The 27,500-nt window shown below is 43.4% G+C and overlaps 1 protein-coding gene across 1 annotated transcript; it reads left to right on the top strand.

Moving 5' to 3' along the window:
* Positions 1 to 4,005: 4,005 nt before the first annotated feature.
* On the top strand, positions 4,006 to 26,938 carry LOC139915063 (protein crumbs homolog 2-like). The gene is made up of 13 exons (XM_071903551.2): positions 4,006 to 4,075; positions 10,926 to 11,621; positions 12,723 to 12,918; positions 14,262 to 14,401; positions 15,998 to 16,183; positions 16,309 to 16,422; positions 19,233 to 20,198; positions 21,138 to 21,676; positions 22,733 to 22,898; positions 23,845 to 24,706; positions 25,556 to 25,672; positions 25,837 to 25,963; positions 26,717 to 26,938. Exons 1-13 carry the CDS (start codon positions 4,006 to 4,008, stop codon positions 26,936 to 26,938), a joined length of 4,401 nt encoding a protein of 1,466 aa, XP_071759652.2.
* Positions 26,939 to 27,500: the final 562 nt, after the last annotated feature.

Genomic DNA, 27,500 nt, shown 5'->3' with positions numbered 1-27,500 from the left:
GTAAAATACCACCAACAGTGTTTCCTCTTTCCTCACTGTCATGTATCAGCGGTGGCTGGAGATACATTTTGGTTTTGATTCCACATCTGCAACCATTTTAATATTGAGATGCCTGATGCTGCTTTCTACTGTTAAAGTCAGGATGCTGGAGCTCATACTCTACACTTAGGTGCTTGGAATGCTGGTGATGTAGGAATTTTAAGTTCATCTTCCTGTTGCATTCACTGGAAGTCACTCTGGATAGGGGCATCAGCCAAGTGCTTAAATGTGAAAGTACATTTCCATACAGTGCTGCTGTAAAGGAGGAGGTACTGTAGTGTTGGCTTCCTGTTCAAGCTTCCAGGCATGAAGTGTATCACATCACTTGTGAGAGTGTATGTGTTTTAAGCATGTTTGTTTGCCCACAGATCACTTAGCAGATCCCTCACCAAAGCCTCTCCCATGCTGTAGATCATTTGGTCCGTATGGTAACGCCGGTAAACTGCAAACACGAACTTGGAGGGACAGATTGGTTGTCTTGTTAATGCTAATCTGGAGAGTATTTGTTTATATGGCGAGATGACGACCCCCTGTCATGGTTTGTCTGAGTCCTGGATGACGCTGGATTTATCAGTCTAACTGCTCTTAAAGGAATACACTGTGTTTTTGGGAGAATGTCCCACTGGTCAACTTCGCTGTTAGTGATGGGAACATTAACACCGAAATCATTCATATGTCCCCAGTAGATGATTATTTCCAGTGCTCCATGCAAACACTTTAGCATACACTGTGTTCAGTGATAGTATGTTCAGTGAGTAGGCTCCATGCTAACATGCTAATTTTGTAGAAACAAGTGTCAGTGTTTTGAAACAAGGCAGAATAAGCCACTAATGATGACTGCAATAGTATCAAGAAAATGATGAAGAAAAAAATATATCTTGAAACAAGTTGATTTGTTTTGGAAAGGAATTAAATGATCACCCCCTTGACAGATTTCTTTAGCCTACTTGTTTTAAGAAAAATAAGTGTTTAAGAATGTGAGATTTTGATTTGTCATGATGGCTGTTCAGGAAATAAAGAGTGTTAGTTTTTTAACCTTTTCCATTTAAATTCCTGTGTTTTTACTCACTCTAGAGGTGAATAGTTATGCATGGTGGTGTTTTGTCTGTGTGAGGTTCCCCACCATAAATCTCCTCTGCTCACACAGACAGCTTGGCCAGTTTTCACCTCCATAAACTGTACACTAATGGTGGTGTGGGGCCAAGACGAAGCCAGGGAAGATATAAACGTGGATGTGGTGGAGGGTAAACCACAGGAAACTCTCTTTTACCCTCCTTTTTAAGATGATATGAGCATCCATGACGCAAACATGTACTTTAATATGTACTGATGGAAGATACATGAAATTAAGGTCTTCCTGAGAGAATAAAACATAAAAAATACCATTATGAAAAGCTAACTGTTTTTTATTAATTGATTGCTTGCCTTTTTTTTTTTTACCACTATATCACAAGTGCCAAATCTGATGTCAACAACTGGATCCAGCTTGAGTACTACAGTACAGAACTACTGTAACAACTAGGCCTGGATATTGAAAACCGATAATTATGGGTAACCTACTGACACTGATACATATTTCAAGACATCAAAAAGTATTTAAATTCTTTAAAATGATAAAGATGCGGGTACTTGGAGGGTGTATATATATTTATATGTGTGTGTATGTATGTGTATGTATTTTATTTTATTTATTTATTCTTGTTGCTATCTTTACCTTGTTTTAATGTCACTGTGGTGTTTCACATTTTGAAAAAAATAAAGTTAAAAAAATAAATAAAATGAAAATAAAATTCTTTAATATATTAGATGCATATAGGATCTCAGGTCTTTCTACTATAGCCTAGGGGCATTTCTATTGAGAAAATCAATCATATATGGTGTGATTCTGTTTAGAAAAGCCAATGCTACACAAAATATAATTTACTCTATCTGGTAATGAAATGTGATTTCATACCTCAATCAAGGGTATCCATAGAGGGATTGTACTTGAATAGTAGAATTTGAGGAATCAGAACTGGTATTGAAAAATTTTCAGCAATAGCCAGACATAGGCCTAGTAATACCTGCCAAGTGGAACAAGGTTAGAAACTGCAGGTAACCACTGAGCAATATGCAAATAAACTTTAAATACAGCAACAAAAGACAATATCATAAAAATAAGGTTTATTTGTATAGAACAGATTTTACAAAGTGCTTTAACAATTACATAAATGCAAACACCTGGCCATAAAATTAATTTAAATAGGTAAGTAATAGGTTGAAAAACATCATACAGAAGCAAGTCAATAAAAAAAAGACTATATAGACTACACATCTTTTATACAACAACATCCTACAGTCAAGCAAGAACTTGTACATTCTGTACTTTCCCTGACAGACAGGCAGACCCTGGGCATCTTCAGGCCTGGTCTTTGTGTGTCCGACCTGGCTGAGACTCCATGTCAGCCCCCTCTGTCTATTTCTCTATTGTGTGGCGGCTTTAATGAAAGCAGCAGCCAGTCGCTGAGGAATGTGGAAGCTGCGGAGCTGCTGTCTGCTCTGGCACACTACGCTTATACAGATTTGCATGCTGTTTGAACGGGCTGAAGTGAGGAGTTCTGTCCCCCCCCTCCCTCCCCTCCCCCTCTGTCGAGTGTTTAATTAAACTTTTTTTTTGGTGGTTCTGATTGCTGCAGGTTGGAGTTAAGCCTGACGCGGGGTTGTGGTGTGTGCATGTGTATGTGGAGTGTGTGTGTGTGTGTGTGTGTGTGTGTGTGTGTGTGTGGAGGGGGTGCGTTTAAGGCTTCGGCCCAGCTGCCACAGGGGGCTCCGTCGACCGGCTAGGTGTTGGAGAGCGGTGGGAGTTGGGGTGGGGGTGGTGGGTGATGGGGGGGTGGCATTGATCCCGGGCCCCCACTGCACACATGACAATCCTGGACTGGACCCATTCTCTCCATGCCTGAGCCTAACTGAATTGAACTAAATTCAGTCGTTGTTCATGTACTGTAATGACAATTTGTAGCTAAAAAGTATAAAAAATCCTGTTGACGTAATCCATTTTCCCCATTAATGTAATAAAGGTTATTTACTGTTAATAACTTAAATCACTAAAGACCTCCTCCATACATATTCATCCCTTTTTCACCATCATTAATGAGCAAATTTGTGAATGAATGACACACAGCAAAATCATACGTGTTAAATCAACAGTATGCCAGTGTTTCTATCAGTCCACACCCATCAGAGTTAATTTAACTCTTATAGATAGTGGACAAACAACTCTGCAATCAACATTTGTCAACTTGTGTCCATCAGCAGCTATGTGTCCTCACCTGTTGAAGTGTCTGTGCTCTGGATTACAGTGTCATCTAAATGCCATCAAAAATGCCTAAAAATGTAAATGTAGAAATAATAGGTAGAGTGTGTTCAGTTCTATAGTCCAGTATAGTATAGCTGACTCATGAATATAAATAAAAGCTGTTTATGAATAAAAAGTTTTTTGTAGGCAGTGTCAAAAGAAGATAAACAGAGGCAGACAGAGAGAGAGAGAGAGAGAGAGAGAGAAAGAGAGAGAGAGAGAGGGGAGAGAGAGAGAGAGAGAGAAAGAGAGAGAGAGAGAGATACAGAGGACAGAGCGATGGAGCCACTGGTTGCATGAGTCCAATCCAGAGGCTCCGCCCCACGTTTTCCTCCCATCACTCTCTGCCGGGGTGATTACTCTGCTTTACTCTAGCCCAGCTTGGTCCCCAGAGGACTCATACACTCCAAAACACACACACACACACACACTCACACACGCTTTACGCACGCATACACCGTCCCACTACTACTGCTGCCCAGGCATGGAGCTGCTGCCGCTCACTTAACAGCTAACTTTGACCACACTGGATGGACCGCTACTAGAAAAGCCAGCATGCTGGATGGGGAACCTGTGGAGTAACGGCATCGTGCGACACTGACTGGAAACCCTCAGCAGCCGACTTGGCCATGGAGTTTGGAAGAGTTTGGTCCAAGTACCAGAGGACCGTGCTGATCACCGTGATGATGTTCAAACTGGGTAGGGCTGCTCATCTGCCTTCTACAAGTGCAGGGATGTAGTGGAGGAAATAGTTTACACAGCTTTTTTTAGGCTGGCATCAATCTATGGGTGATAAATTCATAGTATACATCATAGTAAGTGGCTTCAAGCTGATGTAAGCTATAAGAGGATAGGGTCTTTAAAGGGGGAAAAAGCATAATGTTTTTCTGAAAGTATAATCGATTTTTATTTCTATCAATGGATATTTGCCTTATAATAATCATCAACTGTAGGTCATGTAGTTTATCCATCTGTTTATTTACTACTACATCCCTGTGTAAGTGTGTGTATGTGTGTGTATGAGTGTGTGTGAATGTGCGTCTAGGCTTGTTTTGCTTGTTTATGTGTATGACTAAGTAAGTTGCACCTTGGAAATACATGTCTACATGCATGTGTGTGTGTGTGTGTGTGTGTGTGTGTGAAGCCACTCTAGGATGTTATATATTATTAATGTAGTAGTAAATGATAGTTGGACTTTCTCACAGCTAAGAAAAGAAGATAAAAGCCTCAAAGGTCAATATGTTCATTTCATTGAAATATACTAAATCCAACGTTGAAAAGTAGCTTTGACTATCATTTTATTTGTTTTTCATATATTTTATTTGGAATAATTTTGGAAGCAGGTAATTTGGTCAATAGAGTATTTGTTAATCTAATGATTGCTAATGATTTTTGGGTTATAATGTATAGGCTAATCGATAATCTGACATACCCAATACATTTCTATTGGCTTGAGTGCTTATCAATATCATCCTTAATTCATACTGTAGTGGATAATGAACTAATTTAGCAGGATCTAAGTGGCTGGTGGGATTGTGACTCACTATTGGGGTGTGGCTGGGTGAGGTGGGGGGGTTTGGGGGGTGGGTGGGGGGGTATTTTTTGACCCCACCACCTCCTGAAATCCTCTTGACCCATTTTTCCCGCGACCTTCGTTTTGTGGGAAGCGTCTGAACCTCGTTTAAAATGCAGGCGGACCCGGCGGCAGGGATTGGCTGGACTGGCATTGTTAGAGATCGCCATGGCGACGGGGCTGAGCGTCCGGCTGCACTGCTGCACCGCTTTTTGTCTCCAGTTTGAATGGGGGGAGCGACGGGTATTAAGGAGCGTGGCAAGAGACCTGGCACTTTGAGCTGCTATGGCTTTAAAGGGAAAAAAAACACAACAACCTAAATACAAAAGGGAACCGCAGTGTTCAGATGATTTTTTCAGGCTGATGATTCAAAAAGTTGAGTTAAGTCTACTGTATTCAAGAAAACACGCTACTTTTTAAGGAAAAAGTTCAAAAATAAGAACTGTGATTAATTTGGTGATTAATTTGTTCAAATCGTTTTTTCATAGCTGTAAAAGGAAGCAATCCAAAAAACTGAGCAAGATAGGGTTTGGTGTATTGCAGGGTAACAGTGTCTAATGATGTATGCCTATTAAATCTACTGTAATCAAGACTAAACAACCTCATTTTAAGGAAAACATAAGAAAAAACTGGGCAGATCCCCCTATCTATCAGCCCAGATATTCTTGATAGCACCAATAGACCTGCCAACCCCAGATGACACATACAGAGGAGACAAAGGGAAGTGCATCCCAGACTTTCAATGTCCCAACTGTGACTAATGTGGTGAGAATTTGTTCAAATGAGTGTCACAGCTATAAGTGCAGGCTGGTGACCCAAAAAGCTGAGGAATAGGGAGCTTGGTACAATGCATGGTAAAAGGTTCTAAAGATGCGTGCCTGTTGAGACTAAACTCAATCTACTTTTTGGCAAGGATCATCCCCCGTATATCCTCTATAGCCCAGCCTCCCCAGAGAGCTGTAATACGCTGCCAACCCCAGATGACTCATCACTCTTAATACAAGAAAAGCCAATGGATTTGGAGGCCAACAAGCTGCTAATTTAAGGGGGATAGATATAATTATAACTGCTATTTATGTGGGTGATCTAAATCTAACAACACTGGTTTGTACAGTAAGCAGGTTGGAAAAGTCATGGAGGGACATTTTGAAATCTGAGACATTACAACGCTAAAATTCAAAACAGCAGTCAGTCCTTTCCAGTGTTAAAAAAGACACATAATTTTTCACCCATCTGTGTGTCTTCTGTGGGACAATGCACACATGTTGCATACCTTACACAACATATATCGTGTCATACTAGTCCCAAACTAGACTCAAAGATGTGTTTGAAAGGGCTCACAAAGCAGACAAAGGGATGTGCATCACAGACTATCCGTGTACAACTGTGACTGATTCAGGGAGGATTTGCGCATTTTTTGGGGTACAAAGCAAGGCGGCCACCTGCTGTGCCGCCTTCAGAGCACAAAGCCGAAACCCAGGCGGGGCTGCCAGTCTCTCGCCGTGATTCAATAAAATTCCTCCAAGCTCCACTTGCGCGTTAGCCAGGGGCTTCCCTTCCCTGTGATTCATAGCGTTTGCTGCTTCCTCTGCCCTGCAGCATGACTTTCTGTTGCCGTCTGACTGGGGGCAAACTCTTTTTTTTCTCTCTCTCTCTCTAACTCCAGGCCCTTTGCACCCGCAAGGAGTCAAAAAACATATCCAATTTATTTTTAGAGCGTTTTGATCATTTAGTGTAGATGATATCAGGGTATCTGTCTGAAAGTGTGAAAAAGTCCAAATTAAAGGCCTTAAAAAGTATTAAAATGTCTTAAATCCACTTATTAATGTTAGTATTTTTTCACCATGTAATGAGTACAATATGCATCCTATCTGCTTTATCCTATTTCTCCTTTTTCTTATTTTTTTTCCCATTTAGAGTTTCCCAACTTTCATCAGCTATGTTCAATCAGAAATAGGCTAGTTTTGACCGCTTTGATGGTTTTTTAAATTGGTGTTAAATTGAATTCCAGGTAGCATTAAAAAGATCTTAAAAAAGCCTTAAATTTGGCGTTCTCAAACCTGCAGATTCCCCCGAAGATGAGATGCTCACTTCTTCGACAAATCAAACAATGATGAAACAACACTGCATGTTTATCTACTCCCTCCCTCCCTCCCTCCCTCCCTCCCTTCCGTCAGAGGGAGTAGTGATATGTCTTCCCTAAGCTAAACCCCCTCTGAGGAGCAGTGATGAGGTCTCTGGACAGCGTCGGCGGTTTGATCCTGACATCCTCTCTACCTGCTAATAGACGAGTATGACGAGTCGCTGGCCCCTGCTCAGTGTTATTGTTGGGTTTTTGCGAGGCTGGTACTACCAGGTGCCAGAGATCAGCCCCCCCCCCCCGTCTGGCCATAACCATGATCTATGAACTGCTCCGCGACATGACGGGTGATATCAGCCCGCTGGAATGTGTCAGGGGGTTGATTGGGTTTGGATGGAGCTGGAAGTGAAGACCAGGGGGTTACAGGTAGTGCGGGCTTCTGATTTATTTAACCTGGATTTATCTAGGTTAGTCCTGGGAAGATCTGGGATCAGCAGAGAACAAGACTGGTAAAAAAAAAAAAAAATCATAAGTAATAGATGATCTCAGAGAACGTGAGAGAGGGAGAGGGAGAGGGAGAGGGAGGTAAGAGGGAGATGGGAGGATATGATGCAAGACACAAGGAATGGCACAGTTAAAAGACAATTTGGCGCAGTTTAGGGATTTCTAACACTTTTCAGGGAGACAATAACATCACAGCTTGGAGCAGGAGAGTAGGCTGAGGAAAGGAGGGAGAAAGAGGCAAAGAAATACCATCAGACCTGGGTCAGTTAACTCTTGTGGTGGGATTCGCCGCATCAAGAATATCATCCATCACTGAAAAGTCTTGCAACCACTTTCTTGTCATTGTCTAAACTTTCTGGCGCTCATAGTATTGTCCTATGCTGCAGAACTCAGCTATCTGGCAGCTAAGTAGGCTAGTATTTGCAGATAGTATTTGAGCAAGTGAGAGATGTCTGCACTCTAAGGAAAAGTCCTATGATGCAGGAGGTTTGTTGCAGGACAAAAAGAATCCACCAAGAACTGATAAAAAGGCAAGAAATCCAAAAAAGGCCAACTAAAGCAACAAGAGGACCAACATTTATTTACATGAAAAAGTGTGCAGACACCCCAAAAGTGCACAACAGAATACATTTCAGTCATAGACCATCAGTTCAAGACCCAGACCTGATTCTAACAGGGTATATCATCAGCTTATGTGCCACCAGCATTCCGATTAAAACAGAGGAAGCACAAACAACAACATGCCGCTTCCCAGGATTCATCAGGCATCAAGGTGTCGGGAGAAGTGAGAGACTGAACGCTTGTGTGAGGAGGAAGGCTTGGTGTTAGAGCAGATAAGGAAGTGACAGCACAGTGTGCATGTGACAGGAACTGGGGGGTGTCAAAGTGGGTGCAGAGGTAGGTAGGTGTTATCTGGCACATACAAACAGATTATCGCTTGAATGTTGGAGATGGATTTGCTTGTAGAGGAAAACAACCAATGTAATTTTGTTGGATGCTTTTATCCAAAGCGCCCTCACAGTGCCTTGATTTCTGGCATGGGTTTTTGGCATTTGGCAGGACTTGATCCCTGACCGACAGGGGTTCATGTGGTTCCACTATCTCAGGGTACACAGAAAGGAATTTTAACCCTCTGTGACCCTTCCTGAAGAGAAAAGAAAACTTACTTAGCGTCTCTAGTAAAGTAGGTAGGGGATACAGGGGCATGTTGTCACACGTTTTACTCATTGGTGTATTTCAGTGCCTCACTACTGAGATACAATATATTTTTCTAGCTAGATTAAGGTCTTCTCTAAAAAATGTTATCATTTTGAATAATTTACTGGGAGCAAAAGTTATTACTGATGAAATGCCACTTGACAACGTGTGACAACTTACCCCTCATCAGGTCATGTTGTCACATAGACAAGTCCAGCAGAGAGGCCACTTTGCTACAATCATAAGGCAAAGGTTTGTGGGTTCAAGTACCAAAATAATATTTATATAGAAAAGAATGCATGTAAAGCTATTTCTAACCAAAAAAACAATTTGGATAGTTATGACAACATGCCCTGAAATCAATGTGACAACATGCCCCAACCAGGCATTCCTGACCAAGGTCCCTTCCCTGAGAACATAGCTTGACTAAACCATTCAGATTTATTATCGGGTTATAGTGGACCCTTGCTTTTGTGTGTTACAATGTACCATTATTTTGATTCCTTTATAAGAAAAAAAAGAAAAACATAAAAATTATTCTGTTTAGACTGTTGTAATCAACATATTAAGAAAGTAAACATTTATGTAATTGGACTTTTGGCTCTAAAATATTTAGTTTCAGAAATAAAGCCATTGAGACAACTGACCCATGTGACAACTAGCCCCACTCTCCCCTATATTGTAAATCTATAGCAAATTACTGAATTAGTTTGCTGGGAGTCCAGCATGGGTTCTGATTTTTGATAAGTTTACCATAAAGAGGTATGGGCGTTAATGGAGTCAACAGTGCAAGTCCTATTTAGCAGTAGTTTACTAGTAGCAGTAGTAGGATTAGTAGTAGTAGTAATAGTATTATCCTGGAACTGTAGGTCTGTATTGATTATGTGCTTCAGTATTCCAACCAACACAAATTCCTTAAATACACTCATACCTGCAGTATGAAAATGAATGTTATTCTCAGAAAATCAGTGCATCTTTTCAAGGGTTTAGTGCTATGTCACCACTGTACTTCTCTATACCCAACCCTATACCAGTCTGATGTAACACGCGTCAAGCTGTGTGTACATACAGAAGTGAGTGAAACTTTCATTGAGAATGCTGACAGCTGCTGACTTGGTGGTCTAATAAGTTTACTCCAAACGCCATCTGCTCTGACCTTAAGTCCAGAGGAAAGAGGGGCTTTTTACTCTTCATTACCAGATTGGTTTCTAAGCACCTCTAAAGGTCAACGTTACAGGTAACCCACTGTATAAGCCAGAGGGTAATACACTTCAAGCTCATACAGAGAACAAATTAAAGGTTCAGTAGTAGGTTACTCCGTCCTTAGTTAAGGTCATTCCATCTGTACACCCGGTAAAATGAGTATGAAATACTCACAATGCCATGAATTCATCACTTTTCACTTTTTATTCGGAGTATTTCTTTAGGCTATTGAGATTAATCGACTGATTTTAAAGTGGTAATCATTTAAAAAAAAAAAAAGTTGCTCAGCGCTCATTGCTTTGTTGTATCGGCACTTCTCTTCCCAGAGATCACCTGTCAATCAAACAGTGTGTCCAGTACTGTGACGTCTTTTTCCTTGGATTTTCCCTTAATGAAGTTTGAGTTTCTGTAGGTGGCGCTCTTTTCTTTGTCTGTTCAGCCATGGTGGCTATCACTGATACTAACTACCTAGTTCTTCTGTTTATTCCAAACAAACAAGAAACGTAAACACATCACTTCCTGTGCGCCAGAGGATTTTTCCCAGGAAACAACTACCAGACACCGGGTGTTTAGAACAGCAAATGTTAAAGCTTTCATGAACTGGATATAGGTTGGATCATTGTTGTGTTATATCAGTCGGTGAGAGAGAGTACCAAAAAGGACATTTATTTAAATAAAAATGTAAAAATATTACAGATCATTACTTTAAACATAACCAACAGCATTCAAAAGTATTGAGTGTAGAAATGAAAGCAGGAAAAAATATGAATTACAGCATAATGAGGGTGTACAAAATAATAGCAGTAGAAAATACGAGGCAAAGGAAAAATTCATGAAAAAATTTACGATCTGACAATATACCAAAGATGTGAAATATGTGCAGTATGAGATAAGTGAAGAATTTGAAAAATATAACTCAAAGTACCACTCAATTCAACTCAGTAAGACTATAATACTTCAACTTTAACACTATAAATGTTCTTCCTTTCCAGGGCTACTGTGCACAGTCTCAGCAGAGAAATGCCTTTCATCCCCCTGTAACAACGGCTCCACTTGTCTCGACCACATGGGCGACTACGTGTGCCTGTGCCCCAAAGGCCCGGTGTGGTACATGGGCAAGAACTGCGACGAGCTGTATGACGCCTGCATCCTGGCACCCTGCGCCAACTGCACCAGCACCCTTGGGACCGAAGAGTTCACCTGCCACTGCCCGGACGGCTTCACGGGAGCCAACTGCACCCAGGTCACGGACGGATGCGCGAGCAAGCCCTGCGAAGGCGTCCGGTCCCACTGCGTCAATGGAGTCAACGGCTTCTCCTGCCATTGTCCCTTTGGATTGGGAGGCGAGGACTGCCAGGATAACGTCACCCTTTGCTCTGAGGAGACATGCCAGAACGGCGTCACCTGTACCGATGTCCCTGACGTCGGGTACCAGTGCCAGTGTGCTGCTGGGTACCAGGGAAAGCACTGTGAGGAGAACATAGACGAATGCCGGTCTGAGCCCTGTCAGAACGGGGCCATCTGCAAAGACGGGGTCAACGCCTACCAGTGTTTCTGCGTGCCTGGTTTCCAAGGCTCCCACTGCGAGCTGGACATCAACGAGTGCGCCTCGCGACCCTGTCAGAACAACGCTACATGTGTGGATGAGGTGGATCACTACAGCTGTGACTGTGTGCCAGGCTTCAAAGGTGAGGAACTCTCTAGATCAGGGTTATTAACTAGAGTTTTCATGCCTGAAAACATTTAGACCATCATGGGACACTAAAACTCTCCATTGAAACCCAGACTAATGAAATAGTTTTAGGTGGGTTAGCAGCTCCTTAAGGCAGAGTGAGGCAGGTTTCATTGCAGACCCCTCTCTTTCCATACCTTCTGCTCGATGTCCTGGAATATCTTTCTTATCTGTTACAACAGTATTGCATACACATTTAACTCTTTACCCTTTAGGCATTTCACTGACACTCTCATCCTGAACAACTTAGAATGAGTGCAACAGTAAAAAAAAGAGCTGAAATCCCTCGATTGTCAACATTACAAGCAGCCAACAGTAAGCAGTGCAATGGTCAGAGCTACAGCGCCCTGAGATTAGAAGGTTTAGCTTTAGTTTATTTCCGCACAAACCCCAGAAACAAAAAAAAAAGGTAGAAGAAATCCAAACTGTGTGGGTGAGAAAAAGCACCCTTGGAGTTTTTCATGGCATTTCACCCAAAAGAAAAACAAATCAACGTGACAGACAGAGACAGAGAAGTGAATTGAGCAAAAGAAACCAAATTACATTAAAAACTTGCCAAGGAGGGGAATGGTTTAAAATGCATGAAAAATAAGTTAAGGAAAGAAGAGAAGAGAAGAGAAGAGAAGAAGATGAGATTAGATTAAATTTTATTGATCCCCATGGGGACGTTGGGCCATTTCAGCAGCAAACAGTAATAGGAAAGAAAAATTAAATATAAACAAGAATATAGCAAATTGTGGGTATTAAACATAACACAACTGACAGTTTTAGCACTAGGATGTGTTAAGTAGAAATGTGTGAGTGAGCTACAGCTTTATGAGAGTAGAATAGAATAGAATCAGATAGATAGCTTCCTTTTTACCACCTTTTTTCCACATTTTTGTTCTACCATGCACTTACCTAGTTGGACTCCCAGTGTATCAGTGCTGCCCTCTGCAGCTGAGGCTCTGGCTGCTGCCGTGTTATTGTGTGTGTCTGTTTGTGCGCTAAGATCATTACGTGCGTTGCCGATCTCATGGCTTGGCCCGTCGCCATTTCCCATACTGTTTTCCTGAAGGGATTAACTGCGAGGTGGAGATTGACGAGTGCGAGGTGCATCCCTGCCGGAACGGCGCCACCTGCCGAGACCACGTCGCCGCGTACACCTGTGAGTGTATGGCCGGCTTCCAGGGCCGAGACTGCGAGGTCAACATCGACGAATGTGCCAGCACGCCCTGTCTGAACGAGGGCAAGTGCGTAGACCTGGTCAACAGGTACGATGACACACACACCCACGCATCCATACTGTCCAAACCTCTATTAGGGTTAGACTGATATATATTTTTCCAAGAAATTCCAAGATGATTCAGACTTTCTCCTCCAGTTTTATTCTTGTCAGGGTGGAAAAGCCTCTGAAACAGCATTTAGACCATCATGGGACACTAAAACTCTCCATTGAAACCCATAATAATGAAATTCTTTTAGGGTTAGCGGCTCCTGAAGGCAGGGTGAGGCAGGTTTCACTGCAGGTTTTACAGACTGTTGAATAAAACCCTCCCACACCACATTGGAATGATTTCTCTGATCAGACATCTGCTATAAAATAATGCCTAGTTGTGTGGAATCTGATCAAAATGCCACATTATAATCAGAGTTAGACGTATATATTGAGTTTGACTCGCTAAGAGTTTTAATAAATGGCAAATTTCAAAAGCAAACTGGAATATTGGTCTAAGCCTAATTTCTATATCTCTTTGTCTCTGCCTGTCTCGTTCTATTTCCCACTTGTGTTGAGCCATCTAAGCTTAACCCCAATGTGTCACCCAGCAGTGTGTTGTGCCAGCCTGGGGCGTCATGGCAGACATTAAAGTTGACTAGGGATAAGAATTAATCGACTTACTGTTGGTGACGATGATGAGTCATTAGATGGCTGGCTGGATGTTGTGAATACCTGGTAGAAAAGCTGATGAGAGCAGGGGGGGATAATACAGGATTTTGGATTGAGGCTGAGGATAAGACAGCTGATGAAAGGGGACCAAAACAAAGTATGAAACAGTGTTATGCAGTATGTTAACTATGAAAAACAGCCTGGTTTTTACCTTGACCAGCACGCATTTTTGAGTTTTTCAATGGGTTTTAAAATAGTTTAATGAGCTGCAAGATTGTATAATAATATCAACCCATATAGGAATAATAATGTTTCAGTTGAAGTTAAATGAAAATCACCAAAATTGGAATTGCGCAGTTTGTCACATGACAAAAGTGATATTTTGAACATACAGTATGCAGTATTTTTATTGTGGAAATCTACAACAAATCTACCATACTATTATAAAATGCTCTTTAAATAATTTTGATTCAAAATATTTTTATTATCACTGAATTATAAAATCTTTGTTCACGTGTTGTCTTTTTTAGTTATTTTTCCTCCAGCTCCTCTTGACACCAGAAAGGCCGAGCCGCTATTGATTGACAGCTGTTTTGAATTTTAGATTGAAATATCTCAGCTTTCAAAATGTTCTTAGACCCAATTTCTGTTGGCCCTCTTTTCGATCCCCCAAATCCATTGGTCTTTGTAGTGTAAAACAGCCTTACCTCTGTCTCTACTGTTCCCTAGCTATGAGTGTGACTGTGATGGGACCGGCTTCGTAGGTGACCACTGTGAAGAGGATATTCCAGAATGTTCCTCTGACCCCTGTCAGCATGGAGCCACTTGCCTGGAGGGGATCAACCAGTACAGCTGCCTCTGCTGGCCAGGTGACACTCACACCATGGTTCGACTGATATGGGCTGTTGAAGGCCGATACTGATATTGATACTGATATTTTTGGATTGAAGCTGCTGATAGGCAATATTGTGTGCCAATATTTATCTTATATCTTTAAGACATAATTTTATTTCCTTAAACTTCATTAGGCCATCATCACAAATCACATTGGGGTTAATTCTCCAATGGACCTCCATGATGGAGCCATGTTGGAATTGGCTGTGTGCAAATAATTCCTAAATAAAACAACCAGACAAGAAAAAGAGAAATAGCTGAAAAAGATTGGTGTGAATATAGGCCAATTTAGTAATCTCTATTCCACAACAGTTGTAGCTTGATAAGTCAGTTTAGTTAACCTGAAGAAATTGTTGTTTTCTAGCTGTTAGCTGGCTAACTAGCTGGCAGGCTATTTTAGCAAAGCAGCCGATGTCACTGTTAACAGCAACTACTAGCCACTAGCTAGCTTAGATATGTTAGCTGTTGTGCAAATCATGTGCTTGCAAGAAGACAGTGATGGTTGGATACTATGGTTAGCTAGCTAACTAGCTGACATTATCTAAACACAAAATAAATCATATATATCAATGATGAAATGTTCAGTTCCCAGTTAAAAACATCACAGAAATTCTGTTGAGACGACCAAGCTGTTTGTTTAGAAATGTAATCACCTGTTCCCAGCCATTGTTGCCAAGACATGAGGGGCTCCAATATGGCCGCCAGAGAGTGCATTTTATCATCTGCAAAAAAGACCTCTATTGGAAAACTATGACTGTCTAACCCTGGTATAAACCAAATAGCTCAACCACTGACAACAAAACATGTAGCTGTCAGTCAAACATAGAGTTACTGTTTGCTATAGCTTATCATAACTTGTTCTAAATATGTTACACTATACACTATTATATACAAATAATTTACAGTCTGTACATTATGTAAATTTTCAATGAAAATGCAAAAGCCCCAGTGAACGAAGTGCTCAGCTTCTATACTAACCCTACTATCAAGCATATAATCAAAGCAAACAAAATGCTAGAGGCTCCAGGTATCATAAAAAGACTAGTAAGAAGCTGTGCACATAATGAGTCTCCTTTTGGGGTTTCCCTCACATAAATCAAACAGATAGAGTTGAATATTACGAGCCTGGAGGTTAGAGGACAAGAAGGGGGTGAAGAGCAGGGGTGTGCTTTTGCACCACAATGCCATTTAGGGCAGAACTGTATGGAAACAGCAGTGCGTCACTATTTAAATCTTTTAGGGCTGTGTTGAATTATGAAAAGTGTTGCATGAGCACATTGCGACAGGGAAAGATGCAGACGTGTGCAGTCTTGCTGTGATTTTTGCTGTCATAATCCTGCGTGTGTGTGTGTGTGTGAGTGTGTGTTAGATTGCAGGCCTAACAAAAAGGGCTAAACAGCTAGTAACAACTAGACAATGCTTTTTGTATCCTTAAATGTCCTTAAATAACTCTCATGTCAGAGCTTCAGCGCTTTTAAAGCGTTTGTGTGCATGTGCATATATTTATATTTGTGTGTGTGTGTGTGTGTGTGTGTGTGCATGTGTGTGTGTGTGTGTGTGTGTGTGTGCAGGTTATGAGGGGGAGAACTGCCAGGTGGATATAGATGAGTGTGAGCTGAGTCCCTGTGAGAACGAAGGGGAGTGTTTCCAGCGCTCAGATGTCCTGAACTATGGGACACTGCCTGAAGTCAGCACAGCCAATTTCAGCTATGAGGATGCAGCTGGCTTCATCTGCCACTGTCTGCCAGGATTCACCGGTAAGACCTTTCACTTGTCCCATTAGTCAACTTACCCGTTAGAGCATAGACACCAAAATCATCCAAGTGTCTCCAGAAGATCATTGTCTTCTGAGCAGAGAAGTGACACAACTTTCCTCTTGCAGGAGACAATTGCTCGGTGAATGTGGACGAGTGTGAGTCTAATCCATGCCGGCATGGAGGAAGCTGTGAGGATCTGGTCAACTCTTATCAATGTGTGTGTCCAGGCGGCTTCACAGGTAGGAGCACCTCCTTATCTCCTAACAAAACACCTCCGCTGACCCGCTCTTGCTCACTATCAGCCAGTTTAGACATGATAACCCCCCGTGCCAGGTCCCTGAATCTCCTCGGCCAAACAATAAAGCGCTAATCCTCCTCCTGCCGATCATTCCTCATGGCCTGCCAAGGTATTAATTCCTCATTAGAGGAGATTTGTCGCTGCATCACTCAAAACAGGGGGAAATCACACCAAAACCTGACCTTGAAACACACAATCTGGACTTAGAAGGGAGGAATTCCGCCAAAAATCTCTCATCAACAAAATGAGAACTTAATTGGCTAACAGTATTACGGCCGCACTGTGTGGCGGCCATAACAGAGCGGGGGATAGGAAGGGATGAGAGGGCATATGGTATGGGGGAACATAGCAGAAAACAACAAAGCCAATAGAAGCTGCCATATGTCAGCTGTCCAGCTTGGGCATTAAACGGGGGTCTCCCAAGAAATTTATCAGGGGGTGGGGAGATTATGGCAAAGCCGCTTATGAGCCTAATTAAGGCTGACTGAATAAAAGAAGATACGAGAAGTTCTTCTGAGAAAAACAAGGCCCTTTTTTTCCAAATGAGCTGCATTTCATCCCTCTGGTATGCTGCGGAGTAAACATACCGCTGTTGTGCAACAGCAACCGAATATAGAGGGAAACCCCCATATGGCACAAAAATATGATCCTATTGGCTTTCTATGGCACGTGTGCAAGAGGTTGACTTTCCACGTGCGTTAGGTGGTCGCCAGTTGCCATTGTAGCTGGCTGCTAAGCCAATTTAGATGACCCCTCTTATGCCCTACTCACTCTACTTGGGCCATGCTTAGGGTTAACAGCTAGGGTTAGATCGATATGGGTTTTTCAAGGCCGATATAGACCTGAATTTTTGGATATATTTTTTTTTACTTATATACAGTTTCTTTAAATTTGACCATTTTAATGCCAAAAAAATGTAGTAGTGTTTCGTGTAGTAGTGTTTCCTCCAGAATTTTATTCTTGTCAGGGTGGAAAACATAAGACACTAAATCTCTCCATTGAAACCCAGGATAAAAAATAAAAATAAAAAAATGATAATAATAATACTAGTGCTACTACTACAACTACTACTGCTATTACTGCTACTACTACTACTACTGCTGCTGCTGCTACTACTATTACTACTAAAAATAGAAAAACATATTCAAACATACTTGTTTGTTGAATCTGATTAAAATGTTATCAATCCAGGTTAAGGGCTTCCCATAGACAACCAGTGTAGTATTGATCAATATGTAATCAAACAAACTGGTGGATGACACTGATTGGCCGATATCCAAATTTTAATAAAAGATCAATATTGGCCTCATATATTGGTCTAACTTAGGCCTGGCCCGCCAGAGCCCCCCTACCTCCAGCACCTCCAGCACCTCCAGCACCTCCCGCCTGTTCATTATAATAGCTCCTGCCGCTAGTGGGCATCCACAGGCCAGCGCATCGATCAGGGAGGGACTGCAGCGCTGCATTCCTCTTGTCAACACTGACAGGAGCCAGCTGGAGGCTGGAGGCTTACTGCTCTGCTTGGGCTGGGCTGCAGACAGGAGGGAGGAGGAAAAGGAGGGGGCCGGGGCGAGGGAGGGGTGGGGTGGGGGGGGTGGATGGAGGGATGGAGGGAGGGGTAGACAGGGAGGAAAAGAAAAGGTGGGAAGGGCTGCCTGTAATCACTCCTGCCTGTCCGCCTAGTACAGAGTGGAGGAGTAGAGACAGTTCTGCTTTGTAAGCTAGAGAGAGAGAGAGAGAGAGAGAGAGAGAGAGACAGAGAGAGAGAGAGACAGAGAGAGAGGACCTGGTTGTGTCACTTCTGTCATCTACTAGTGTGAGGAGTGTGCTGGTTGTTGACTCAGTGCATCATGGGGGGAAGGAGGTTGCTGCTGCTGCTGCTGTGCTGCTGTGGGCCTTGGGGGCTAGCAGGTACAGTATGGTACTTTTAGTGCTACATTTAAAAAAGAAAGTTGTGCATTTGTGTGTGTTTGTGTGTGTGTGGGCGGAGTCTTGGCACAGAGAGGACGAACAGCTTTAGGGTTCCTCAAGTGTATTTTAAAGGACTATGTTAATGCAAGTTGACTGGTGCTGCCAGGGCTTAATGTTGAATGCGGCTTGATGAGGAGGCTCTGACTGCTGCTTGGTGTCTGAATCGATGACCTGCAGACAGCTGAACTGTATTTGTTTGTGCCGCATAAGTAACCAAGTTTATTTGACAATATTTCAAAGGTCCAGCTGATCCAATCAATGTCACAGACATTGCTTTAATTGTGTTAAGGAAGATTCCAAATCTAATTCACCACTCACTGTGCAATTATTGGCCATTTTCTGCAGTCATTTCCTCATCTGCAAATGATGATGACGGAAATCTTCTTACTTGTGTAACCAAACCTGTGTCTGTTTATTTGCATGCGTGCATGCTTAGCTCTGTATCTAATTAAGTTATTTAGTTTGGCTTTCCAGGCACTCAGTACAGTCTCTTATTGTTTGATTGATTAACTGGATTTATTTGATAGGTTAAAATGCAGCATGCCAACAAGTATAGAGCACTATTTTTCAAGATGGCACTGTGAAACTACCTAACTTTTTTCCATTGTGATCCAAGTTGGATGTGTTTAGGTAGCCAAGAGGGAGGTGGATCAGTATGGCTAAAATAAACAGCATAGTTCTTATGTTAACCACCCTCACATGAGAAATGCAGCACAGCACCCTTATCTGTAGTACTTTGTAAATGTCACTCTCTGAAACGCTGTATTATCCTCCACGCAGGCGTGCACTGTGAGGTGGACATCAACGAGTGCGAGAGCGATCCCTGCCAGAATGGCGCCACGTGCGAAGACGCTGCCAACTCCTATAGGTGTCACTGCCCTGAGCCGGAGCCTGGCCTGGAGCCCTGGGGTGGGCGCGACTGTGACGTCCGCCTGGTCGGCTGCCAAGGCCACCAATGTCAACACGAAGCGACCTGCGTCCCCCTGCTGACCGACGATGGAGAGCACAACTACACCTGCCTCTGTCCGCCTGGCTGGAGCGGGGAGCGCTGCAACACCTCCACCACTTTCTCGTTTAACTCCGAGGGCTACGTCCACATCCAGCTGCCCGTGTCCAGCGACAGGTCTCGGCGAGAGACCGACCACCACGACCACGACCAGGGGCTCCACATGCAGCTCCGATTCAAGAGCACTCTGCCCGACATGGTGCTGTACTACCGGGGCACCGTGGAGCGGTTTGTCTCCCTGGAGCTAGTGCAGGGCTTCCTCCAGGCTAGGGTGAAGTCAGGGAAGGTGCTGCAGGTTATCCACCCTCAGCCAGTCAATGACGGAGAATGGCACCAGGCCACTGTGACCATGGACGAGAGGCTGGTTCTGGTTGTGAAAGGACCTGGATGTGAGGACGGAAAAGGGTGCACAGTGAAGAATGAAGGCTACAACCATCTCATCTTCCTCCAGCCCAGCTCCTTCCAACAGTTGTTTGTTGGAGGGGCACCAGAGGAATATTTGGCCCGCACAGCCAGTGGGAGGGGGTTCATTGGCTGTATGGAGGACCTTCAAGTTGACCATAGGCTGCTGCTGCCTCAGGACCTCAGCAGAGAGGAGAACAGGGGTATGGAACTGGGATGCACCAAGAAAGACTGGTGCGAGGCGGACCCCTGCTCACAACGTGGGAAATGTGTGGACATGTGGGTTCGCGCAAGCTGTGAATGCCACCGGCCCTACTATGGGGAAAGCTGTGAGGAAGGTAAATGCACTCATATCTCATAGGGATGCAGCAATACACTAAACTTTTAGAGTAAAAACATTCTGTATGAAACGCTTTTCACCAGAGGTCTTTTACATCAGTGGTTCTCAAAGTGGGGTCCTTGAGGACCTCAAGGTTCAAGGTACATTTCAGGTGCCAGATGTATTTCCAAAGACTGGTGCAGGGATAGGATGGTAGAGAGATAAAATGGGTCACCAAATGAAGATACGATACAGCCATATTGTTATTCCTCAATGTCAGACTAGATGTAAGATTATGTAAGATTAATAACCTAAAAACTGCATTAGGTTACTCTACAGAATAGCCTGCAGCATCAGTTTTAAGTGGCAAACATTATTTTGAAAATGTAGGTATCCCATAGGGTACTCAATTATCTACTGTGCATATGGTTTTCTAGGTTCTTAGATGTAGATTTATTTTATTATTTAAATGCTAAAAACTGAAAAGAAGCACCAAGGCACTTCTAAAAACAGCTCACTCCAAAAGAAGAAAAGAGAAAAAATGAAAGAAAGATGAGGACAACATGACAGTCACAGGTGAACTGGGCACAGGAACCAAATGACATTAAAACAGGCAAGATTTGTATGCAAAAATCCACCCGTCTCTTCAGCCTAAGTGGGGCTGCAACAGAGAAGAGCGTCCCAGAGTGAAATCCAAAGGTGTCTTCTAAACAGCAGTGAGCGAGTGCTCCATTCATACTCACTATTAAAGATAGTCTGTTTTCCAGGAAGTAAAAGTAATGGGAGTTCATTTCATGGGGACTTTAATAAAGACCATGCCAATGTTTCTACCAGTCTACACCCATTTAACACTTCAGATAGCCAACCCAGAGCCATATCAGCTCTATGAGTGAACAAACAACTCAATTAACACTTGTCAATGCTAAGTTACTAACAACATTGTGCTTGCCTCTCTCAGAATACCCATCCTGGACCTTCAGTCACGAGAACACAACCAGCTTCGCCTCCTTCGACATCTTGGAAAACCACGGAGACAACTTCACCATCTCCTTCTTAATGCGCTCCCTCAAACACAACGGTCTGCTCCTGCAGCTCCGCCGAGAAGGAAAGCCCTACCTGACCATCTACCTGAAGGAGGGAACCGTCGCCATCTACAGCCCCCACACCACGCTGCTGTCCGAGGCCGAGCTCGTCACTGACGGCCGCAGCGAACTGGTGACGGTGAAGGTGCGCTACGGCCACGTGGTCTTCACCAAGGCGGGGAACCATCGCGCTTTAGGGAACGTGAGCGTGGAGGCGGGGGATGTGGTGTACCTAGGAGGGCTACCTCCGGACGAGAACACCACGTCCTGGGGGAACTTCAAGGGCTGCCTGCAGGACGTTCGCCTGGACCACAAGCATCTGACTGTTGGAGATCATCCAGAGGGAGTGGAGGTTTACCGTTCAGTCAAAGAGGAGGATGTGCTACAGGGATGCCACAGCGATGACACTTGCAAGGTAAAGTAGAAGTATATATGGTCATTAGTACAACTTCAGAGTTTGAGCACTCGTAATGTCTTTTCTCACCCCTCAAAATGATCTAAAATGTAGAGAGAAGGGCTCGATTGATGTAGGTGTTGAAGGCCGATAAGGATATATGATTGTTTGCTTTCATTTTATTATAGTGTCATACACCATACTGGTGCTCAGCCCACACAGGCTTACAAGACACTGTAAGTGAAACAAAGTGATCAAACAAAGGTACAATGATGAAAACATAGAATGCATGTTGTCCGTCTACATTTCACTTTTTTTTACTTTTTTACTTTTTTTATTACATTACAAACAATGAAGTTCAGTATCGTAGTATCCAATATCTCATTCAGAATTCAAAATAAATAAGGATTCCTTCTTCCTTTCCCACGCATTGGAGATATATTGGGCAGGGTCAAAGTCATAGTTTCTAAACTATGACTAGTTTCTTCTCCATCAGAAATAAATCACAATGAATTAGCTCTTAATTCTCAAATCATTATATAAAGGGCAATAAAACATTAAGTGAATTTCATTTTCAATCTCATTTAAGCCGCAGAGTGAACATAGTCGCTCTTCCTCCGGAGTGTTATTGTATTGTCCACTTTCAATAGCAAGGGGTAATGTACCTGATCTTAACTATGCACATGGTGATCTTTTACCTTCTTTTACCTTCAATAGCCAATATTTTTGACAATATTCAGTATCTCTAAACTTGATCATTTTAATGCCAAAAATCCCCCCCAAAGTAATCAAGGATTCAGTGTTTCCTCCAGAATGTAAATAATAATAATAACCGACTCTGATAACTGACTTTTAATAAAAGGCCAATACTGGCCCAGTGTTGTCTGATAGCATTTGCTGTGCAATGTACTGTATCGCTGCGTCCCGGCTAACGTTGAGCTGGCGCTGAACCCCTGTGATCTGTAAGTGAACGCTCAATCCTCTCTGCAGCTTGCACCTACGCGGTCGCATCAGGTGGGAGATTTTGCAAACGATCATCTAATCCATCCATCTGTGTGTGTGTGTGTCTCTCCACAGGATAAGCCGTGTTTGAATGGCGGATGGTGTCAAGTCACCTGGAATGACTTCAAGTGTGACTGTCCCATGAACTTCTCAGGCAGGAACTGTGAGACCCGTTTATGGTGCGTCGACAGCCCTTGTTTTGATGGAGTCCGCTGTGTCGAGCTACCGGATGGTTATGAGTGTGAGTGCACCTTTCAGCTGTTGTCACTTTATCATGCCAAGTCAGGTCAAGTTTATTTGTATCGCATACGGCTTCATAATGGCCATATTATGAAACAATACATGAAAACGAACCCCCCCCCAACCTTAGACCCTAAATGAGAACAAGCAAAAACTCCCATGAAAACCATGAAAAAAAATGTGAGAGGGATCCCTCTACCAGGACAGGCAGCGATTATCTTCATCCAGTACTATACTCACATAATATAAAATATTGTAATATATTATAACATAACAATATAAACAGAACATATGTATTTTGGTGGATGCTTTTATCCAGCACACCTTTTGATATTTAGCCTGGATTGAACCCGTTAGAACACTGTAAAACATGTCCATCTTCATCTCAGTCATTTAGTCTCATATTCAATCAGAAATTTTTTTTTTTTTTTTCTTAAAACAGAGATTTCCAGTTGTTGTCAAGTGTAAATATCTTGAAACAAGGCAGAATAAGGCAGATCACTTCACTAGTATCAATAAAATGATGAAGTGAATTTTTCTATCAGCCTTTCACTCCTTCCACTATCTGCCATTGGCAGAAACTCTGACAGCTTTAGCTCTGTTTATGCTGGAAGAATAGCACCCTATTCCTGCTATGTGCCATAAAGCAATATCCCTCGGTGCCGTAAAGCAATTCAGCAGTAACATATCCGACCCGGCGGCACACAATGTAAAATGCAGTGTAAAGGCTGGTAGAGGCTGCGAGTTCTCAGTGATGGTCTTGCTTGTTTGTAATTATACTAATGTCTCAAAATAAATATGCTAATGATTTATTAATGTTAAAATGATGCATGTAGCACCTTTACTTCACTTTCTAAGATGGTGTTTTTTGCAGTTATGTAACACACACAATGCTTAATTTCAATAACTCTGTTCCATATGGCTCACCTGATCATCTCCTCCCCCAGGCTTAACTGAAGCCACCTTTCAGGACAACGCCCTCCAGTATGTTGCCAACAGTTCCCTGGTGAGCCCTGTAACTAACATCACTATGGATGTACGAACACGGGACGAGAACGGCATCCTATTTCGGGCCGGCAACAGAGCTGAGGTCCTCTGCCTGGGCCTGCTCAACTCCACCCTGCTGGTCAAACTCCAAAGCGGGGAGAGTCCGGAGCTGTTGGCCTTCATCAGCGACATGACCGTCGCTGATGGGGCGTGGCACCGCATCCAGCTGGCCATGGCCGACCCCACGCAGCCAGTGTCCCGCTGGCGCCTCACCGTGGACGGGCAGAGGGCAGGCGGCAGCTTGGACGTTGGCGGCAATCTCAACTTCCTCAATGACACCAAAGTGTGGCTGGCTGAGAACTTCACCGGATGTTTAGGGGAGGTGAGGGTAGGCGGAGTCTACCTGCCGCTCATAAACCTACCGGACCCCCCACAGATGACCCGCTTCTCCAGGCGGGGTGGGCACGAGCCGATCGTAGGATGCCACGGCGCCCCGATTTGTGATTCCCAGCCCTGCCTCAACCAGGGTGTGTGTCAGGACCAGTTTAATGACTTCAACTGTAGCTGCAGTCCAGGATGGAAGGGGGATTTGTGCCAGTCAGAGATAAATGAGTGTTTGCCAGACCCCTGTGTCTATGGTACATGTAGTGACCTGCTGGCAGACTACCAGTGCGACTGCCAGCCTGGATACATGGGCAAGGATTGTCAGGACGAGGTGGACAACTGTCTGCAGTTCAGCTGTGTGAATGGGGGAACCTGCCTGGAAGCCATGGGAACCCACACTTGTTCATGTCCGCAAGGCTACAGCGGCAAGCGCTGCCAGTGAGTACAACAACATGTTAGAGGATTCATCAAGCTGCTGCTTTCTGTGTACATTTACATTTTTACGTTTTATGCATTTAGTTGAGACTCGTATCTAGATCGACTTACAGTGAGTGAGTAGGTTCAGTGTCTTACTCCCCATCTAAACTCATCTTTTCAGCATGTACCTCGTATCACCTTCTCTTGCATAGTTTTGTTGATCTAGGACTTTAAATTTAATCTACTGTTGCACTCACTGTAAGTCGCTCTGTATAAGAGTCAGGTAGATCCTAAAATGGAAATGTAACACTATAACACAACACATGGCTGTTAAGGGACATATTAAGTTTTGCTTGGATCAAACCTGTGACATTTCTGTTATGGGACAGTCTCTAACCACCAGGTCACCCTGTCACCTAATACACTGCTGAGGCCAGTGTACGTAGGGTTTGACCGATATGGGATTTTGAAGGCCAATAGCTGTGTAAATATTTTTGGTTTTAAGTTGCTGATTATATTTTATGCCTCACAGAATGTTATTCTTGTCAGGGTGGAAAAGCCTCTGAAACAGCATTTAGACCATCATGGGACAGTAAAACTCTTCAAATCCAGACCCCAAAAAATGTCTCATTAGAATCCGTTGAGGTTAGGGACTTCCCATAGACAACCAGTATAGCATTGATGAATTCTACAATAAATATGTAATCAATCCAGCTGCATCATATCCATCATGTCAGAGGTGGGAGACACTGACTGGTGATATCCAATTTATAAAATGCCAATATCAACAAACTTATATATCGGTCTAATTTTAAAACCATAGAATCATATATTAGATTGTAATAGAAAGTGTCTGTGTGTATCCAATAGGTGGCGTTTCCCTCCAGTGGCGTGCGATGCGAACACAGAGTGTCTCAACGGAGGGGTTTGCATGGGGGGCATCTTGGGGGGCAACTGCACCTGCAAGCCGGGATACACTGGTGCCAGGTGAGAGCAGCGCTATGCACAGTACACTCCATGTTCCTCACACTCCTGGTTGAGGGAAAGTGTGTCTTAGAGCAAGTCCAAGTGCAAAGGTTAGGAGTGCGTATGTGTGTGAGCTGCTGGTCTGTCAGTCAGCGTTGTGTTAAAGCCCCGGTGATGTGTTTCAGATGTGAGACGGAAATAGACGAGTGCGAGTCCAGCCCTTGCCTCAACGGTGCCACCTGTCTGGACAGACTCAACCACTTCCAGTGTATGTGTGTGCCCAGCTTCAGCGGCGCACTGTGTGAAAGCAATGTAAGTGACATGCAGATATTTACTGATACACTGTGGGTTAAATTCACCTTTACCTGTATGTATGCTGGTTATGACAATTTAGCTTATTTTAACTACATGAACAAAATTTTTCACGCATTAGAGAAGCATGTAATCCTTCAATTGAATAATCAAGATGAAGCTTAAAGATGACCAACAGAATTTTCAGAGAGCAAAGAAACAAAAAACATGATCGTGGAGAAAACTCACGGATAAAAGTAGACACTGTATTAATACTAGAGAAGCTTGGAGAAAAGTAAAGTTAGCATCCTTCTTACTCGACTGGTAAGTTAGCTTGCTAGCTGCCTATGTTGAGCTGGAAATTCTAGTAAATGATGTACTGATGGGTTAAGAAAGTTAGCTGGTATGGTTACCTGAAACGCCTGCAACTTAGGCTGTCAATCAAATGAAGGGGCGGAGCTTCCTCTGCAAGCTGCACTGAGATCCAGATGTAAACACTGTAGCCTTGTAAACATTCAAAACGAAGACTTTCCGAACGTCTTTGATGGTAATAAATGTATTCAACATAGTCACTAGGGTCTTAACAACATACAACACACTGAAATTATGAACGGAAACAAATCCACATTGTTTACATGAAAAACTGTTGTTCATCTTTAAATAATACCTGTGGGGTAACTGGGTTGTTACAGCAGCAAATGGTAATACAGCTTGACTATAGGTATCAGACTGATCACTACGTCTCCCTACTACTACTCTATTCTCCCCTTGTAGAAACAAGAGCATAAGGAGCGAGTCCCCTGGCTGGCGGTGGCCATCCCCCTGACCACCCTGTGCATGTTGCTGGCCATCCTGGCGGTGTTTTTCCTCATCCTGACGGCCCGTAAGAAGCGCCAGTCGGAGGGCACCTACAGCCCCAGCTCCCAGGAGGTTGCGGGGGCGAGGCTGGAGATGGGCAGCGTGCTCAAAGTGCCCCCCGAGGAGAGGCTGATCTGAGGCCTGCGGCCTGGGTCTCAGACGCTGACATCGACAGGAGGTATCTAAAGGGCGGAGAGGACATATGCTGTTACTGCAGTGCCATGCTGCTGGGGGCCTCCTGCCCAAGAGGACAGATGCTGGAGGATAAATCAATGGCTGATCCCTTCGCTTGGGAAAACTACTGACGTTTAAGCCTCAGAGATGGACGGGTAAAAGTGCAGAGGCTGGGAGAGACTGTCTTCTCTTGATTACTCAGGCATTCCTGCTGGGGAGAGTGTTTGAGGATTCTCTGACCCTGGTGGTACCCTTGAGGACAATCTCAAGCCCTATTCACACAGGACTAGTATTACAGTATGCGGGGACCTCATGTAGCCTAATTAAAGAATTGCCCACAACTTCTGGGTGTCATGAAATGGATTCACCAGCGATAATGAAATTAGCTGAAATCACCAGTGCCCCAGACGTAGTTGTACAAGGTTACGATTTTTTTTTTTACAATTCATCACTTTCTGATTTAGCAAAGCAAAACAAAAAATGCATTCAAAACTTTCCTCTGTAGATGCTACTACTGACTTTATTT

Source organism: Centroberyx gerrardi, chromosome 8 (genome assembly GCF_048128805.1).
Source record: "Centroberyx gerrardi isolate f3 chromosome 8, fCenGer3.hap1.cur.20231027, whole genome shotgun sequence".
Lineage (NCBI taxonomy): Eukaryota > Metazoa > Chordata > Actinopteri > Beryciformes > Berycidae > Centroberyx > Centroberyx gerrardi.
The sequence above is the reverse complement of the archived record's forward strand: the minus strand, read 5'-3'. Positions and strand labels throughout refer to the sequence as shown.